Source organism: Zosterops lateralis (genome assembly GCF_965231275.1).
Source record: "Zosterops lateralis genome assembly, chromosome: 8".
Classification (NCBI taxonomy): domain Eukaryota; kingdom Metazoa; phylum Chordata; class Aves; order Passeriformes; family Zosteropidae; genus Zosterops; species Zosterops lateralis.
In genome coordinates this window covers 15049160-15068126 of record NC_139768.1, presented here as the reverse complement: position 1 = coordinate 15068126, position 18967 = coordinate 15049160, and the positions used below count along the sequence as shown (strand labels likewise).

The following is an 18967-nucleotide window of genomic DNA, read 5'->3' as shown; positions in this document are numbered from 1 at the left end:
AGCAGCAAAAAAGCTTAACTCCTTTAAGGCATCCCTATCTCCTACAGGTTAAAAATATTGCTCAGAGCACACTATCTGCTGCCTATCACACAGGAATGTACATTAGCAGCTCTTCAGGGCTTAGTCCTAATCAACACTCAGCAGAGCCCTCAATAGCTTAGACACTTAGAGCCCCTTTAAAAGGTTGGAAGGGATTCCCTTCCATCCTCCAAGAGTCTCATTTTCGCAAACAAGACAGCCTGCAAAAGAGATGATAAAAAATAAGAGGTGAACATCCCCAGAGTATATGCTGTGGGGAGCACTGGGTGGGCAAGATCTCACACTAGCTCTAAGAAAAACAGCTTGAAATTCCCCTCTGGGCTTCAGGAATTTGTTCTCAAGGTCGGGGATGTCTGTCCTCCAGCTGTCAGAGAAGTAGCAAGAAGGCACTCTCTCAGAAAAGAGGATCTACAGACCAGAGAGGAGCAGCACTGCTAAAGTGTGAGACAAAACAGCATCAAGGTCTTGCTCCCAGGAGGCAAACAGCAGCTCCAAAATTGCCTTTTGCATCTGAACATTCCTTGCTTTACTTGGACGTGATTTTACTCAGGAGTACATCTGTACAGAGGACCAACAAAAATAAATCGGGTCATGCTGCTTCACACACTTCCTATAAAACTTTGAAAGAGACATTTAAGTCTTTCCTTGCTTCAACTTCCCCTTCTTGAAAAACAGGAATTAGCTGGTTTTCCTCTTACCTCCATGAATGCTCTATGATATAAACCAGTGACCAAGCGTGTCTATCAGCCTACCCAGAGCAAACGCATAACATTCAACATACAGCAACCACTTCCAACAGTGAAACAAGTGGTTGTGAAGATACTACAGGTACTGCATCATGCTAACAGGATAAGGGTGAAACATCTGTGTAGAGCTTCCTAAACTGATCACACAGAGCTGATTACAGCTCAGAGGAACAACTCTCCAGGTCCACACAGGAACAAAGCATTGCCAACCAGACCCAGAAGAACAAAGATCAACAAGGTCCTGCACCAAATAGAAATAGTCAAAAATAGTCAAAAATAGTCAAAAATTACGTGACAGGACCTAGTGATGCCAGCTGGAAGAAAAAAAATGGGAGCTAACAATACTCATAGTCGAACTTCATTCCTGGTTTGCAAACCAAGAACCAATAGAAAAGAAAACAACAGCAACAACAAAACCAAACACACACCCCCAAAAAACCCCACACAAATAAATAAACCACAAAATTAGTAAATAACCATAGATTTGGAAAAGACAACAATATCCTTACAGAGATTGAATATATAACAGAGAACATGTAATGTTGAACAGAGAACATTGTAATGTTGAACCACAAAACAAGGATGGGTTTGAGATCCAAACAGTGAATTTCACACTAACTGGCATGCATCTCCACTACAGTGTAGATAGATATACAGGGAAAGAAGCAAAATATCAGCTGCTGCCTTGTGCACTTCCAGGTTTAAACCAGCAGCTGATGCTGTAAATTACTGCCAAATCTCTTTCTAACAAGCCTGGCACAGCAAGCATCTTTTCAGAGACATGAGCCAAGATAATCAGCATTCTTCCCGCAAGGAGTACAGGGCTCACAACAGTTCTGCTGACACTTAAATATTCATGGCACAAGACCTCTGAAGTCACCTCTACAGCAGCACCTGCAGCTGCTGAAGCATTCCCAGCTCACCTTCGCTGTTCGGTCCCGGGAGCCGCTGACAATGAGACCACCTTGGAAGTCCACACAGTTCACCTCCTGTTCATGAGCAGAGAACTTGACGCTGTAGGAACCATGGATCTTGTGAAGGACAATACTTCCATCTCTGAAAAACAAATCCACAGCAGGGAAGCTGTATCCCTTGGACGTGCACCTTCCACTAATGCTTGGACTGCTACAAAAAGACCAGAACTGGTCTCTGACAGTGGCTGAAATTCGTATTATTAACCCTCCACTCTTCACACATCACCTGTTCTCTTGCAATTCCACATCTGGCCAGTTAAAGCCTGATCTGATGCACATGAAAATTTTCCTGGCTATCTTTCCACCCTTCACTTTGCGTTAAACTGCAGAAACTATAGCAAAGCAGCCATTCCTCCTCCTACTATTTTGAGCTTGCCAGAATCCTGTCTGCATGCCGAATGGGTGGAGTAAGGGAACAAGTGAGAGGATATTCTCACCCATGTCCAAGCCTCAGCTTTTCATTCATTTCAGAGCAGCTGCACAGGGTGCTGCACTTTGAATTAACTACACAGACATTTAGATATTTTTCAATCAACACAGTTATTGGAATTTTAAATGCAACCCTTCATTTTCACCCAAATTTTGGTCTACAGTTCACAGGGGAGAGTCCCACAATACCCAGGGCAGACAGCCATGCTTCTCTCTCCCAATTCTGTGCTTAACTGTCATGTATATTTTAAAAGTTTTAGCTATTAATGAAAGTCCTGTCAGTTGCTCTAACTGAAAAAGGCCAGTCAAATGCAAAATTAATTGGAGAAGTGTGGGTGTGCTGGAAGCCTTGGCAGTTTTTCCCCTCTTCACAATTATATCAGTGGGTCTAATGAACACACACTTGTCTCCAGAAAACTTTCTGCAGCACTGCAGTCCCAGCCAAACAGCAATACTGATTATTAGAACAGTCTAGCTACCCTGACTTTAACAGAGGGGAAGAAATGAAACTTGGACAGCAGTAAGGTTTGCCTGATCAGTCAATCCCAATTCAACAATCCTGTCAACATCAACACAAGTTTACAAGAGCAAAAGACACTTTTTATGGTCAACAGTATGAGCCTCAGCCCCTTCACTGCTGCAGGAGAAGCTTCTTCAGGCCAGAACCAAATTTTTAAGAGAAGAAGCAGCAGCAGCTGACCACAGCCAAGCATGAGGGCAGTGCGTAGCAGTAACTCCAGCCCTGTGCTCTGGGCTGGAGTTACACAGAATCTTTCCAACATGAGTGGCAAAACCCTTGGGCTCCTTCATCCACCCAACTTACCCCCCTCCACTGACAATGTGGGAGTTGACAAGAACGAAGCGACACACGTCCTCCTGGTGGCCAGAGAAGATGGCTTGAGGGTGACACTGCAAACCTGTCCCCTCTGCACACAGGTGGTAGGCCTGGATGTTCTCTGCTTGAGATAGGTAGAGATACTCGCCATCCAGCTCCATCCAGGGCATCAAACTGCAAATAGACAGCAGGTTGGGGGCATGCAGTAGTGGGGAGATGAAAACAAAACAAAACAGCCTCACAGAGAAAAAGAAAAAAAAATTTCCATATGCAAACATATCAACAAAAGAAACGTCTGCTCAAGAAAAGTGAAGTTGGAGCAGCAGGACACATGCAAATCAGGGCTTAATATAGCAGCACAGCTACAAGTGAAGCTTCTCCAGCAACATAAAAAACAGATTACATTGCTGACATTTTTCTAACCAAGACCCAAGGAAAAGGAAGCATGGAATCTCTGAAAGAGAAGATGGCCAAAAGCCTAGTGAGCATAAATAGGAAATATTTAAGGGCCCCTGAACCTGCACATGAGCTCTGTACCTTTTAAGAAACCAGACTCTGGTGTTGGTGAGCTGTGTCAAGCATTTCTCTGTTCCACACACCTCTAAGTAGGGGAGCATATCACCAAAATACCACAAATCTTCCTACAGACAGTCAGTCACCTGCCTCCTGCACTTTGAGGCTCCCCAAGAACTTTATGGTCATCATACAGAGGAGATATTTTTCTACATTCACATTTCTTCCCCTGCTGAGCCATAAGCTATAGAGCAAGCTTGATTTCTCTTGCCCATATTTTAGAAGAGCCCATACACCTTTTCTGCCCACTGTTTCATGTGGAACAGTGGCAGGTTTGTATGGATAGCTTCCAGGCCAAGAGCAGTGGAGCCAAAAAAACTATGCCAAAGTATTTTGAAGACTGATGTTACAAATGGAAAATAGGCTTTACTTTCTGGGAGACCAAGAAGAGGAGAAGACACTCTAGCAATATCTGAATCAAGTCTGCCATCTCAAGAAGTTTATTTAATCTTGAAACAAAACCAAAATACAGAAGAAAACAGGCTACAATACACACTTAGGCAGTGAGACTGTTGTGATATAGCAAGGCTAGATACAAAGACACAAGGGACTCATGTCCTATGGGGCATGGATGTGTGAAAATGTCTCTGTTCTGCAGTCATTGCCAAGTGCACCAACATCCATGGAAACACCGAGCAAATCCAGTGCCTTTCTACAGAGCAGCCTTTCAGTTTCCAAACTATTCAGGAACAAACGGCTTTGAAAGCAGTGGGGCTTCTCATAAAAACCTGTCTTTCTCTTTTTTTCAGATCATTTATCCTTAGAGGTCATGATTTTCTGTGTCATCAGAGTCATTACACACAGCCATACCTCGTAATATCACAATGAACAACTAGAAACAAGCAAGAGGACAAGATTGCTCATTAAACAGAAGGTTCCTGCTTGCCTGTATTCATCTCCAGTAACAGGCTTTTAATCACATGGACAAAGTAGTTGAGTTTACAATATTCATCTGGGACTTGATCATATACATGGAAAAAGTAAGAGGCACCTTTAGAGCAGGAGCTTTGGGTTTAGGCAGGCTTTGATTTCCCCTTCCTTCCTCCACTCCTACGCAGTCCTCTAAAAGCAAGTGAATATCCAGCTTACCCAGACTAAGCCAGTTTCTGTGGCTCTCCTTTTGCAGAAGTTCAGCTTTTTACATTTTGCTATGGCTTTTTCATAAGGAGAAGTAACAAATCTGAAGCAGGATAAATGAAAATTAGGGGATGCCATTTGGATGGTGGCCTCATTAAATCAGCCCTTGCCTTTTCACTTGGGAAGCTGGTTTAGTAATGATCTCTAATATCCACAGAGCCTGTCTTCACAGATGGTTGCAAGCACTTCAAAGGCAGGTATACAACCTGCACCAAAACCCACTCTGCTCATTACAGCTGTTCCCAGGACTTTAGACAAGAAGTGGCACATTTTCCACCACTTCCATCTACACAGCATAAAAAGGCATGAAAGCTCAGTAGAAGGTCCCTGTTCTTCAGCAACTAACAAACCATAGTCTTTCTCATTTTTCCTTCATTTGATGATGTGAAGGCTGAAAATTTAGATGTGCTGCTCAGACAAGAGACCTACCTTATGCTTTACTTTAAAAGCCAAGTATACCTTTGCAAACAAGAATTTAACAACAAGCTCCTATAATTAATGTCAAATATACTCTTTTTTTAAAGTGAAGAAGCAAAAGGCAGATGAATGGCAATCAGCATTTCAGATGTGTACATCCAAATCAGGGTCCAGGATAAACCACGGGAGACAAACGAAGCATTTTGAGGGGACACCTAAGTCCACATCTGGGAGATCAAGGTGAGCTCATTGTGAGAGCAGGAAAAAAGATTGCTCATGGTGTACAGCAGTAGACATGAATGCAACAGTTAGAAATCTGTAGTAAAGGTTGCTAAATGTGACTAGAACTGTACAGATCAGAACAAAGAAACATTCAAATTACTAAGAAAGAAATTACTGACACTCAGCATGAATCCCTAGGGCAAGGCAGCAACTACAGTTACCCCACACCCGGCTAGCCAGCAACAGCCAAAATAAGCCAGCAACAATCACTCATAAGACCCCATGGAGCACAAGGAGCAGGAAACATCTCATTTCAGGGCACAAGCACAAACCCAAGGCCCCACAGCAGTTGTCACACAACAAAGAAAAAGAGAAAGAAGCCACTTGCTTGCATTTCCATTTCAGGACTGTGTCTCTCCGGCAGCGTCCGTGCCTCCAGTTCTGAGATACCTTCACCCTTTCCTTCACTGGAATGCCAGCGGCTCTGCAGACAGAGGAGGAGAGACGAGATTAGCAACCAGGACTGATGCCTTCTGGACAACAAATGCACTCAAGATAGACACAGGTAAGTTCCACAATGATGAACCAACACACACTGATGGTGCCAGAGCCACACTAGTGAGCACATTCATGAGAGCTGACAAGAAAGGAACACCGACAAGAATGGGGCATTACCAGCAAAGAAAGCCACCTCTGATGATCACCAACCTTAAATATGATCAAGACCTGACCAAGTATACTAAATGCACCACAGTTCAGACAAAAGGTAATCCAAACAAGATGATACAGAAAGAAGTCACCAGAAGAACCATAGATACAGGACATCACCCTTTTAATAGAGACTGACAAGAGCCATTTAAGACAAGGACAACACCACACAAGAACAGATGAAGGAAACACTACTCAGGACAGTTTCACTAGTTTCAGAATACTGAAACAAGAAGCCAGAGAGTGTCTATCCAGAAGGACTAGTAAAGAAACTATTCCAGAGTCTCATCTGTCTTACAATCACATAACCAGATACAATAATCAGAAATCAAGATGTGTTCAAACTAAAGATAAAATACATTCATGTGTATAAACCATCCAGTGCACAGATACCCCAAGAAAAACTATCTTTTGCAGCAGCTCACCAAAGGACAGAGAATTTCAGCATATCACTGGAAAATTATCTCTTTACAGTCAGACAAAACTACTAAAAGAGAGACTATAGCTCATATAGCTCATATAGCTCATATAGCTGTTGCTGGATTACAAATCAAAGTTATTGGAATGAGCTGAGACAAACCAAGATCAACACTCTTCAAGATGTGACAAAAAGTAGGTACCACAGAGGCCTGGACCAAGGTTTCCTTAGAGCCTACATGAATACACCCAGTTCAAGCAGCTGTTCAACACTTGTTTTGTTTTCATGATCCAGAGTTGACTAAAGACAGGAGGAAAGGCAGCTTTAGCTCCCACCTTTCTCATACCACAAATTCAATTATTCAATATCCTTGCTGGAGCTGTTTAGGTAGAAAAGATCAGAAAACTACAAACAAAAAGAAACTCCAGAATTTATCCTTTATAACTAGTGGTCATGAACCACTTACTAGACTACAAGAGTTTGTCCCACTTTCATGCATTCATGTATTTCTCAACAGCCAACACTCCCAGATGCACAGGGAGAAGGGAAGATCCTTGAGAGATGGGAACTGGTGCCTCATCAGAATCAGAATCCTCCTCCCATCCCTATAGTCCCTCCAATCCACTCCCCAAAAGTAGCATTTTTGGGTATGCTGTCATTTTTAAAACAAAGATTAGCTCCCTGTAAATAAACATCTCCTTCGGTTGTTAATGGGTGTAGGAATCTCTAACCTGGCCCTGGGGTCTGGCCAGATTCTTATTTTCCCAGCCTTCCTTCCATAGCCTCAGGCTCCTTTTTTTCTGCTCACCCTTCCCTCCTCTTTTCCATGCTTTCCGGCACTTAGTCACCATTATAATTTGACTGCATTCCTGGGCATGAGACCCATTTTAAACAAAAACAGAAACCACACACAGAAAAGCTTTTCATCCTCTAGAAAGCTTTGCAACTTTATGTTTATGATAAGTAGAGCCACATCAATTAAAACTGAACTTAGAAACCTACAGGCTCTTTATTTTTCATAGCCATTTAAAAACAAACAAACAATACCAAAATAGAGTTAGACTAGGCTGCAGGAAGAAGAATTCCGTTTTTAAAGGGAGCACTTGCAAGAACTCATGAGGCCAGATAGTGCCTGAGATGAGGAATGCACAGTACTGAAAAGTCAGGTCAGGTCCACTCTCATCATTGCTTATTACTCTCCCAGACAGAGTTCAAGCTCTCCGCCTACATCCAATTCCATTTATTACTCCAAAACACTTCTCCCTACACTCAACCCTCAGTTAAGTTCTCCCCACATACAGATTTTAAGTCACCAGCTTGCACAGTGATGGAAAACACACTCGTGCCACATCCCCCTCCCAACACATGCCGGCCCAACCAGACATTCTGAGCTAAATGCATAAACCCTACTAAGACTAGATGTGATTTCCAAGGCTCTGAAAAAGGTGACTCCAAGGTCAAAAAAGCAGCCTCCATCTTACCCTGCTGGTCCCTTTTCTAGCAAGCCTTGACCCTCCTGCTGCTGAAAATGGAAGTTCCAAAGCATCACACGTTGGCTCAGGCCAGAATCCCAGTTCATTATTGCAGTTACTCCTGCAACAGATACCTCGTTCTTTCCCACATATCAACAGTTCTTGTCTGAAGGGGATGAGGGTTGGGTGGAGAGACTATATGGGGGAGGTCTGATGGGATTAAGGAGGGGGGTGGTGATGGTGTTGTTTTGTCTTTTTTTGTTTTACTCTTAATAGCTATATTTTTCATCCAGCATTCTTCCTCCATATAGCAACTCTGGATCCAGCTAATTTAAATGTCTTTAAAGTATCCTCCTTTTATATCCCAGACATTTTATTTATTCAAAATAGATACAATAAAAGGGGAAGAACATATGGAGAAAGATGATATAGAAATTGGACTGATAGATCCCTCCCCTTTGCCAATTACGAGGCAGAAAAGATTGAAATGCAGTGTTGGTAAGAGACATTCAATCGCTTATACCAGAAGCTAAATTGAGCCCAGTTATGGAATCAAGTGCTGAGATAAAATTTGATAATTTGATTTACTTCCTCAACAGCACCCCCCAGAGAAATTCCCAGAATACACAAAAAAATGTGATGAGTACCACTGCAATGCATGAGAACAATTCTGAAATCTTAGAAAGTTAAAAAGGGCATCACTATATAAACTTAACAAATTGATAAAAAACTCCTTTTCTCCCCTACAAGAGCCTGTTTTGTTTCAGTCATGATCAACACGCTTTCTACACTTGCAAATTTCTAAGAATTTTTCCATGATGACCTGAGGCAATCAACAGACATCACACATCTGCAGAGTGGTTGACTTAACTAGGTACCTCTTACTTCAGCAACTGTGTTGAACATCCAAAGATTCAGGAGACTAAACCACCTTACGAAGCCAAATACGATATAAAATGCTATGGAGGGAACACTATCCACTGGCCAATGAATACCTTGATTTTTCTTAGTAAACAATCCAGAAAAATACTAAGCCACATGCTTAAAAATTCAGCACATGCTTAAGTACTCTGTGAAATCGAGATCTTGGCATTTGCATTCCCAGAGAAGCCCAACAGTGAACTTCAAGACTGCTGAAGGCTGACCCACAGGGGAGGGACTGCTATTTTTAGCAGGACCTACACAGGCCTGCATCAGAAAGCAACTGAATCCAGAAGTACAGTCCAGCATCCTAGAAGGATGCCAGGAAACACAGGATGAAGGAACCAATGAACACTGATTGTGAAAACACAATGAAATTCAAGCAAAATGTTCTTAAAGCCCTTTAGAGTCCATCGTTTTACACCTCTGCTAGGGCATCACAATTATCAATATTTGATAAAGTTACATTACTCAGGACATACAAGAATGTCTTTGTTATTAGTTAATCACCACCAAACAGCACTCTATCAGGATCCCAAATCATAGTGTAATATATGTTTCCAATTGCATGCACTCCTGATGGAGGCTCCCTTTACAAAGACTTTGTTATACGAAGAAAGAGAAGCTGAACATTTCTTACAGCCTGAGAGAGAGCTCCAAGAGAAAAGTCATCCCAAGCAATCCATTATAAAGGGTTTTTCATTTCCCCCTTCCTACCTCTCCCCACCCTACAAAAAAAAAAAAAAAAAAAAAAAAAAAAAAAAAAAAAACTAGAAGTATTTTGCTCAAATTATGAATTTCCTCTCTTTCTTGGCAGAGTTACCAAAAGAAATGCAATATTCCTTCTGGAGCCCACTTCCCAGCTGCTGAAGTAAGAGACTGGAACTGTCCCCACACAGCAGCACTGACCCAGGTGACCTCAGGTACCAAAGCAGCTGCTGGCCTGGGCCCCAAAAGAAAGCCATGAAAGAATCACTCAGCCAGGGCACATCACCTCCTAAAACTTCACCTCCAACAGATCTTGCCTTCAATGATCCCTTCCCTATCCAAAGTCCTTTGCCACCAGAAATGGTATTTCTGCAACAGCAAGAGCTTCTGTGCTGTACTGCATCCCAGGGAGATTTCTGCTTGCTGTCTACAATTTCAGCATGTGCCAAAACAGTGATGCCTGCAACAACACAGACCGTGTTACAGAAGATAACACCAACATGTCATGCCTTGTATTTTCCCAGCTGCATGGGGCACCCTAACCCACCAAAGTCCCTCATGTTTTGCTACATTTTAAGTACTGAAGAGCTCATCTGGAAATGCAAGTCTGCAGAGACCTGCTGAGACTGAATTTCTTCTGTGCACAAAATCTGCTGTCTGTATAAAAGCTGTCACCAGCCTGCCTGAGGCCTGACTGGAAGGGTCATACAGAGAACAAACAGGTCACAGTGGCTAAGCCCCACTATCAACCTTGGCCCTGTGGCAAGGCTGGCTAACACAAGGACCAACTGCACTTATTTGTGCAGTCGGGACACACCTGTTGAGTGGCAGGGTCTCAGTGCAGCTACAAGTCATGGGCCACCAACAGCCAGCCGAGAGGGAAAAGCTATTTATGTCAAGAGCCCCTGTTGCTGTCCTCAACAAGTCAGCTAGCTTTCAAAATGTAGCTTCCAGGACAAAAATTCCAACTGAATTATTTTAGCACATGACCCTTATTTACCCTACTGCCATGTTCAGGCTGTTCTCTGTGCTCCCCTCTCCCTACAGGACGTGGGTTCAAATAACTCCGAGATGGAAGAGAGCTCTGCCAACTATTCCTCACTGTTCCTTGCTTCCTCTGCTGTGTCTGTGCCACCTCAGATGTCACCAGGCTGTCAACTGCTCCCTCAAACAGCTCTTGTGAACAACTCACCTCATGAAGAAGGCAGAGGCTGTCACAGCACTCAGAGGTGCAAATTTCTGTGCACACACTTTCATAAAGGCTTCCCAAAAAACCACCACCGCTAAGACTGAGCCAGGCCACTCTGCCATCAGATGCCCTCTCCCTTACAAGTGACTGCAATGGGATATTGGCTAGAAACTCCAGGCAGGGTTTGGACTTTCTCAGGGAGTTGCGTAGGCTTTTTGGAGACAAAACCTGGGTACCTTCAAAAAATGCACTGCCCTTGGAAAGATTATGAGAAAACCTGATTATGAGAAAAGCTGCTGAAGAGGTGTCATGTGCATTCTGATTTGAAAGAGTAGACTGTCAGTGTAGTACTGGGATAGAATGAAATAACCCATAGCTAGTCCAACAGGGGTAACAGCAACAAACAAAGCACACACATTTTAAGCCCTGAACTACATAAAATTCTCCTTCCTCTTTGAACTTGTGAAGATCTTAAAGGAAGGTAGGCAGGCCTCAAAGAACTCTTACAAACAACATTCCCAGAAAAAGCAGCAGTGTCAATGTTGTGGGGCTGTCCTGGCAAATCTGTCCTGCTCAGCACTAACAGTTTAAGACAGAGTAAGAATAAATGTAATAGCAGTTTATAAAAACCACTAACTTTTCCCACACAAAGCAAAATCTGCATTCCCTCTTCCAAGCGTTTTCTGTTACTGCAATATCCTCCCCAGAGTATTCCCCTCTGCATCATCTGCACCAGTTCATTGCCTTCTTCATTTCTGTCTTAAAGTAATGAAACTTTGTTTTTAAAACAAGTTTTAAAAGATGAAGGAAACTGAAGCAGCTTTACAAGCATTCACAATCCCTCCCCCTCCAGTGGTGAAGGCTGAGGTCTCCTATGATTGCTGCAGTTTGCATTTGGATTTGACTTGCACAGATTGGCCATTTCCTGCTCCTGTAGGTGTATACATTTCTCCAAGATCTGGAGAAAATACAGCTTTTATTAACTCAGCAAAATGCCTCCACAAGCTCTTAAATACTCATAGTTGATAAATCTGTCCATTAATGAATCTGCTTCTCTGAACTGGAGAATATACCATGATCCTGGTGGGCAAGGCAGAACAGGAGACAGGGAAAGAGAAAACATGCAGTGGAGCATTTCTATATTTTGACATCTATTAATACATTACAAAGAGCAAATTGTCAAGCTATTTAGGTTCCCACTTTTAAGCTGCCCTCTAAAATTCCTTTGCAACAAAGAGGAAAAAAGTTTAGCCCAGCTGCAACTTTATTCCTTTCTTCCATGCCTTAAATAAAGAATCACCTTGCAATGAGCTCTTTGCTTCTCCGATTTCTCCAGTCCAAGGTGGTCCAGCAAGCAGGCCCTGGATAAAGTCTTAAAGCACCCTCTGCTATTCCTGGCTCTGACACTGACCTGCTGCACAGAGGGCAGCTTGGTTGACACCTCCCTGCCTCTCCTTACCGTCCAGCCCTTGTTTACCCTGGCTATTTAGGCAGCAAGCTCGTCAGAGCAGAGACGGCTCTTGCTGGGCCTGTACAACAGCTGGCAAAACAGACACAGGCTACAGGACACAACTGTAATATCACTACATCACCAAAACCCTCAAAGGCTTTGTGTTACTACTCAGCTACAGTTTAGCTGCAGAAAGTATTGTTAAGCCTTAACTTTTCTGTGATATGCTGTCATGCATTCTTGAGAAGAAAAATTCTCCTTTCACCTTATATCATGAAGATGTGGCTCAACTTTTACTTCAGCTCCTATGACTGAGTAAAGCAAAAATCTTAGCATAGGGACTCTCTTTTTACCAGCCTCACAACAAGGTCTTGCAGCATTACAGGTCTATACATAAAATTGTCTATACAGAAAAAGTGACAACCTGATTTGGAGAGACTCACAGTTCAGATGCCAAGATGCACATGTGTCTAAAGCCACTCTGTACTTCCAGAAAATGACACAATATTCTATTGAACATTTAGTTACTGCTGGTTCAACAAAGAAACAGCATATTTTTAACACAGAGAATGTTCTTTAAGAACTGTTCCAGGTCAGCCCCTACCATCCCTAACACACAGTGACTCAGGCGAATGTGAACCTAGTGATTCCCCCCTGCCAAAGGAAAGAAGTGTATAGATACATCCATCAAAGCAAACTTCTTTCTTTCCCTGCAAGTGCACAATTGAATCCATGTCTTAAATACTTAACTTGGCTTACATCTGTGGCTCCCATTTGGCTGAATCTACCAGAAAGGGAAAATATGAGAGATTGTCAACGTTGCAAATAATGCCTTTCAGCATAACAGCTAGTGTCTGGGCTTAGGTCCACACCTTCCTTTGACGTCATCAGCAACTTAATTCAATATCATTTAACAGCAAGCATGTGTCCAGAGATAACCACAGCTGGCAATTTTTAAAAGTATGTAGCCCAGATGAAAATTTTTAAATTAGATAAAATAATTTTTTTTTTTTACATTTACTACTGTTTTTCTTCTCCACGCTGCTAACAGCTAGGGGTTTGCAACCAGCTTCTTATCAACCTTACCTCTTCCCTATTTTGGCAGAAAGAAGTTTATAAGCAAGCTGACTGTGCAAACTGTTTTTTCACATACAAGATAAGGCTTGTTCCTTCTGATCCTCATTGTTACAATTATCTGAAGATATAACCAACAGAAATAACATTTTAAAGAAATAGTGTCATTTTCAAGTTAATCACTTTTTAAAAAATGGGTAAGAGGGGGTAGGGGTTAAATTTCACAGCTATCTCCTTTAGGCTCAAATTTATTGCTATTTACAAAGCATTAACAGATGGCTTATCAAAAGCCACTTAGCAGCAGAAATGATCAAACTATTCTGAGACAGATTTTTGTTTTAAACTGTAAATACTCCGTAGACTAGTTTTTAACTTATGCCAGCCTCCCAGGGACCATCAGTTTAAGACCTAATGTGAGAACCATGCACGTTATTTCATTAAGTATATTAACCATAAACGGTTCCTGCCTTTGCTTTCTCAATTGCACACAGTATTGCACAGAAACCTCTCAAAAGTAAAAACTAGTGTTCACCTCAGGCAACATTAGTGAGAACATGCAGTAGAAGCTTCAGCCCCTCAGTGAGCCAAAGCCAAGCTTGACAAACTCAAGAGTTATTCCATATCACTAAGAAAGCACAGTTATCAAGAAGGTCCAGATATTCATCATCTTCATCACCATTCTATTTACACAGTAATATTTTAGCCTAAATACATACTCAGCTCAAATTTAACCTTGAATGAGCAATCTACCAGGTTCCTACATAGAATTGTTATTATCAACTACGGTGTGCCCAGAAGCTTGCCTAAACACCTCCCCAACTTGTACCGATTAGTTAAAAAAAAAAAAAAAAAAAAAAAAAAAAAAAAAATAAGCAAACAAACAAACAAACAAAAAAAAAAAACCACCAGTATCTCTCTCCAAATACTACTCCCTCAATTGCAAGAGTAGCAATCTGGGAGATTGCTCCTGATCTTGGAGAGAGGCAGGAGGAGCAAGTGCTACAGAAGAGACATGGCTAGTTAAAACCCTTGAGCTGCCACAGAGACTATTAAACTCTTCTTCAGCTAAATACAAATTTTACAGCTGTACAACTCAACACATGCAGCCATACTGGTTCTTCTGCAGATGTTCAGATATCCAGGCCTCCTGGTTCTGCAACATGCCCTTGCCTCTTATCTGTTGCCAAACTGGCTACTCTGGTAGGGTAAAACTCCTGCAACTGCCTCCAGATGCTGCATCACTACCCTGGGAAAACAAGAGGGGCTTTTTTCAGGTATTCTCCATAGGATCTGGTGTGCTAATTCAAGGAACTGGAGACTGTCTGAGCCTTCTATGAAGTTAAAAGTAATTAAAGGAATCATCCTCCAGATATATTTCAAGATTTCTTCATAACCACTTGTAATGTAACTTGGTGTGTTGATTGAACTCCCCAGGACCAGGGAAGTGCTGACCAATGCTAAAAGCAGCTCTCAGTACTGGAGTTGTTTGAGGAAAACTTGAAAATAGGACACAGCACAAAAGTACATCCTAGAATTACTAAAAAAAAAAACCTGTTGATAGCAAATCTAACAGCACTGAAATCCTTGTGAGTTCATGATACTCACACAGCTTTCTATTCTCTGAAACCCTCTGACCTAGCAAATCTCTTCTGTAGCTGTTTATAGACCTACATTCCTCTGCAGGAGGAAGTGGTGGTCCTTACACACACTGCACCTGCTCTGCTGTACACCTGATCCCTCCTGCAACTGAAGGAGCAGAGTATCACCTTATTCTTAATGAAAAATACAGAACTTCATTTCCTCAGGAGACAAAATCATATATCAGAGTAGACAAGAGTCCAATGCACAGCGATTCTGCAGTGCTTACTCCTGCTGACTTCCAAGGGAACTGTGCTTAACTTCCAACCTGTGAACACTGAGCAGGTTGAAGTGCTGGCTTGAAAACCCAACACAAGGATTTTCAGCACCACCAAATTTCTGCTCCTGCCAGCAGAAGCCATAATTGTTTCTCTAAAGTCTATGCATTGACGAGACAAAAACATCAGACAGCAAAATAGGGGTCAAAACCTGCCATCCCTCTTTTGAATTGTGTCACCACAGTATTTATGGAAATAATACAGAGTCACTGAATGACAAGCAAGATCCATGCTGGCAGCTAAGGAGAAGCCATAGGAAGGGATTTGTAGATCCTAAGAACACAAACTTCTCTAGAGATCCTTAAACAAGGAAGGAAAGCCAACTTTGTGAGGTGGCCTCCAAGTGGCATTTGGTACACAGCCAAATTTGAGAGAGGAAAGGCAAACTCTGGATCCTCACCAAGTCCTACCAAGGCACAAGCCCAAAGGCACATTGACTGGAAAGATGCTGGTGTCATACACACTGCAAAACCTCGAGGGCTTGACCCTATTCCTAACCTATGTTGTGCTGTTGAACAGGGTGAACATGTAAAGACCCCAGAAAAAAAAAAAAAAAAAAACCTCAAACAATTCCTATTCCCAAAACCTTAAAACCCAGAAGCCATGAAAAGTCCAGGAGTCACTTTCTCTGTGCCAGCTGCTGTGTGAGAACCTAAGACATGTGTGTTCCTGGAGGCCCACAAAAGTGTTCACCTAAGAATGCACAGAGCCCGCTCTCCAGCCTTTTCACAGGATGCCTTTCCCCAGGCCTTGCTCCCTTGCAGCTTCTTCTCTGAGGTGTTTTCAAGACCATGGCAGGGATCACTGCTCAGAAGTGTCATGTGGGCATACAGGATCCACCCCAGCTGCAAACAGCAGCTCTGTCCATCTCCTTGTGCTCCAACCTCCCCTAGCCTGAAGCCCCTAAGTTTTAGTGTTTGGAGGTGTCTGGGGACTGAGAGGATCACAAAATCACAGAATTATTAGCGTTGGGAGAGACCTCTGGATGTAACCTAGTCCAACCTCTCTGCCCAGGCAGGGTGACCAAGAGCAGGTTACACAGCCAGGAGTCCAGGTGGGTTTTGGATGTCTCCAGAGGGAAACTCCAAGCCCTTCCTCTGTTCCAGTGCTTTGACACCCTCAGAAGTTCTTCCTCATGCTGAGGTGAAACTTTGTTTGTTTTAGTTTATGGACATTGCTACTCATCAAAGGCACCTGCCTTTGAGACACTTATATGCATTGATGAGATTCTTCTCAGTCATTTCTAGACTGAACAGGCCTGGCTCCCATAGTCTCTCCCCACAGGGAAGATGTTCCAGACCCCTTATCGCTCTTCGTGGCCTCCGCTGGACCCTCACCCACACCTCCTTGTTTTTCTTGTACTGAGGAGGCCAGACCTGGACACAGTTCTCCAGACGAGGAGAGGGCCCCAGGCTGCAGCGCTCCCGCTGGGCCTGACGGCGAGACACCCCGGGAAACCCCCGCCGCCCCGGCCCGCTCCCGGCGGGGACAGGAGGCGCCTCCCCCAGCCCCTCTGGGCCGGGCCCCGCCACCCCGGGGTGCGCCAGGGCCGCTCCCGCCCAGGGCGGCCCTTCCTGTTCCTGTGCCCTGGCCGCCCCTCCTGGCGCAGGGACAGGGCGGCGCAGCCGCGCTCGGGAATGGCCCCGCGTCCCCCGCCCCTCGCGGCCCAGCGGCGGCCCCGCCGGGAGCGCGGCGCGGCCCTGGCAACCGGCTGGGCCGCGGCATCCCCGGCCTTTCCCGGCCGCCGCCCCCCGCCCTTCCGCCGGGAAGGCCGCGCTTACAGGTCGGTGCCGAGCTGGGTGAAGCCGGAGTTGAGGCAGCCGCGGGCTATGCGCCTCCAGAGGACATCGCGGCTGCTGAGGAAGCGCAGGCGGCGGCAGACCTGGGCCAGGCGGCCCAAGGCCTGCGCGTCCAGGTAGGAGCAGATGAGGAGCAGCAGCTCCTCAGGTAAGGCCCAGAGCGGGGAGGAGGGGGAGGCGGCCCGGGATCCCCCCTCCGCCTGGGGGGATCGGGGGCTGCCCTTCCTCCCCATGGAGCAGCAGCTCCCGCCCCTCCTCCCCGGGAGCCGGAGCTGCTGCTGCCCGGGGGAGGCCAAGCCATGGACGGGGCAGCCGCTCCCCAGTCACATGGGGCAGGAGCCGCTGCCTGTCACTGCCCCCTCCGGGGGAGGAGGCGGCTGCCGGGACCGGAGGGGGCACGGGCCGCCGAGCCCACCCTCGTTAGCGGATTAATTCATTAACGGGAGCCGCTGGGACTCCCCCTGGGCCACTTGCCCTCCCCCACACCCCGTCGCCACGCCACGACCGGCTCACGGGTCTGTATCTCCCGATCTGGGATTAGCAACGTCACCTGATCCGAGTATTCATTAATAACGTGAACAATTAATGGTGGGGATGGTGATCCCAGGTAACCAGAGCATCTGCCTCACCACCTGGAGCAACACCAGCTAGGTACTGCACCCCTGCAAAGGAAGTTGAACAGCAAGGTGATTAATGCTCATTAATTATCCTTGACCAGGGTCAGGAGCGCCTGTCACCCACAAAGTGACAGCAGGGGTCATCTGGTGCTGCGCAGCAGTTTTCAACACTCCCAGATTCCTGTGACACATAAAAGAAAGGGTCTTCCCCACATAAGAGCGGGCCTTGATACAATGGATTTAGGGCTGGCTTTTCACCAGCACCCTTCCTTGCAGTCCATTCCCCCCTCCAGAGCTGCACAGAGTGGGGTCTGAAAAGTGCTTGCAGTTCACACGTGTGTGTACACATACACAAGCACACCACCTCCAAAGAACAGTTCATAATAACTGAGTCATTGTTGCCATCCACAGGAGCCTGGAGTACTGACAGCGCAGAAGGATTCTGGTCCAAAATGGCAAAGTAGCTCTCCACAGACAGTAGAGCAGGAAAATATGAGGGTAGTGTTGTGCTATTCTTTCTTATAGTACTTTCCACTCTACAGAAGGCTGAAATGATGGGGAAAATTCTCCCTCAGAATGAAAAAAAAAAAAAAAATAGATAAATTATAAGAAGTTCATCATGTGCCTAGAATGCTTTGAACAGGTATCACTTAGCCACCACAATCTACATCTCATTTTGCAGGGTGGAGTAGGATAATAAATTTCAGCATATAATGGGGTTACCATAGCATACAGGCCATTTGACAGTACTTGCATCCTATTCCAGAAGGTCATCTTGTCTGTCTAATCTCAAGCTCCCAAATACTCCCATGAATAAATCACCAGGTCCAGAACCCTTGTAAATTAGAGGTTCAGAACTGCTGGATAAGGAGCTCTCTGGTCCATTTACACCGAGTTTTAATATACCCTGTAAGTCAGGGAAGTTTCAGAAGGCAGCAGGTTTTTTATCAGCATTTTTAAGGAGTGATGTCTAAAGTAATTAAAAATTTCTCAACCTGAGTTTGAGCTCAGATGAAATAATAGCACATCTAGTACAGGACTTAAGGAGCCAGCTGAAAGAGAAGTAATAAAACAAATTTTGCTTAAGATTATGGAAACTTCGGGTGAATGCAGTTTTATGTCATTTTCATGTCTTTCTGATGATATGAAATGTTGTTCTTTATGAAAAAGACTGAAAACATTAAAATTATTAAAATCAGTGACTTCTCTGTCTTAAAATTGTTACCGTAAAGACATATTTATTATCAAGTTGGTCTTTTTCTAGTAGGATCTCACAGAGACTGCTTATGCACCCTACACTATTTAATATTTTACTAATAACCT

The 18967-nt window shown here is 44.2% G+C and overlaps 1 protein-coding gene across 1 annotated transcript in view; it reads right to left on the bottom strand.

The window, feature by feature from the left end:
* Window positions 1–17343, bottom strand: part of FBXW4 (F-box and WD repeat domain containing 4) — a 59883-nt gene extending 42540 nt beyond the window's left edge. The window contains 5 exon segments of the mRNA XM_083866124.1: window positions 1709–1841; window positions 3012–3197; window positions 5761–5856; window positions 17010–17193; window positions 17196–17343. Coding sequence (XP_083722250.1) covers window positions 1709–1841; window positions 3012–3197; window positions 5761–5856; window positions 17010–17193; window positions 17196–17328 — 732 coding nt within the window. The 5' untranslated portion in view covers window positions 17329–17343.
* Between the last annotated feature and the right edge of the window lie 1624 nt (window positions 17344–18967).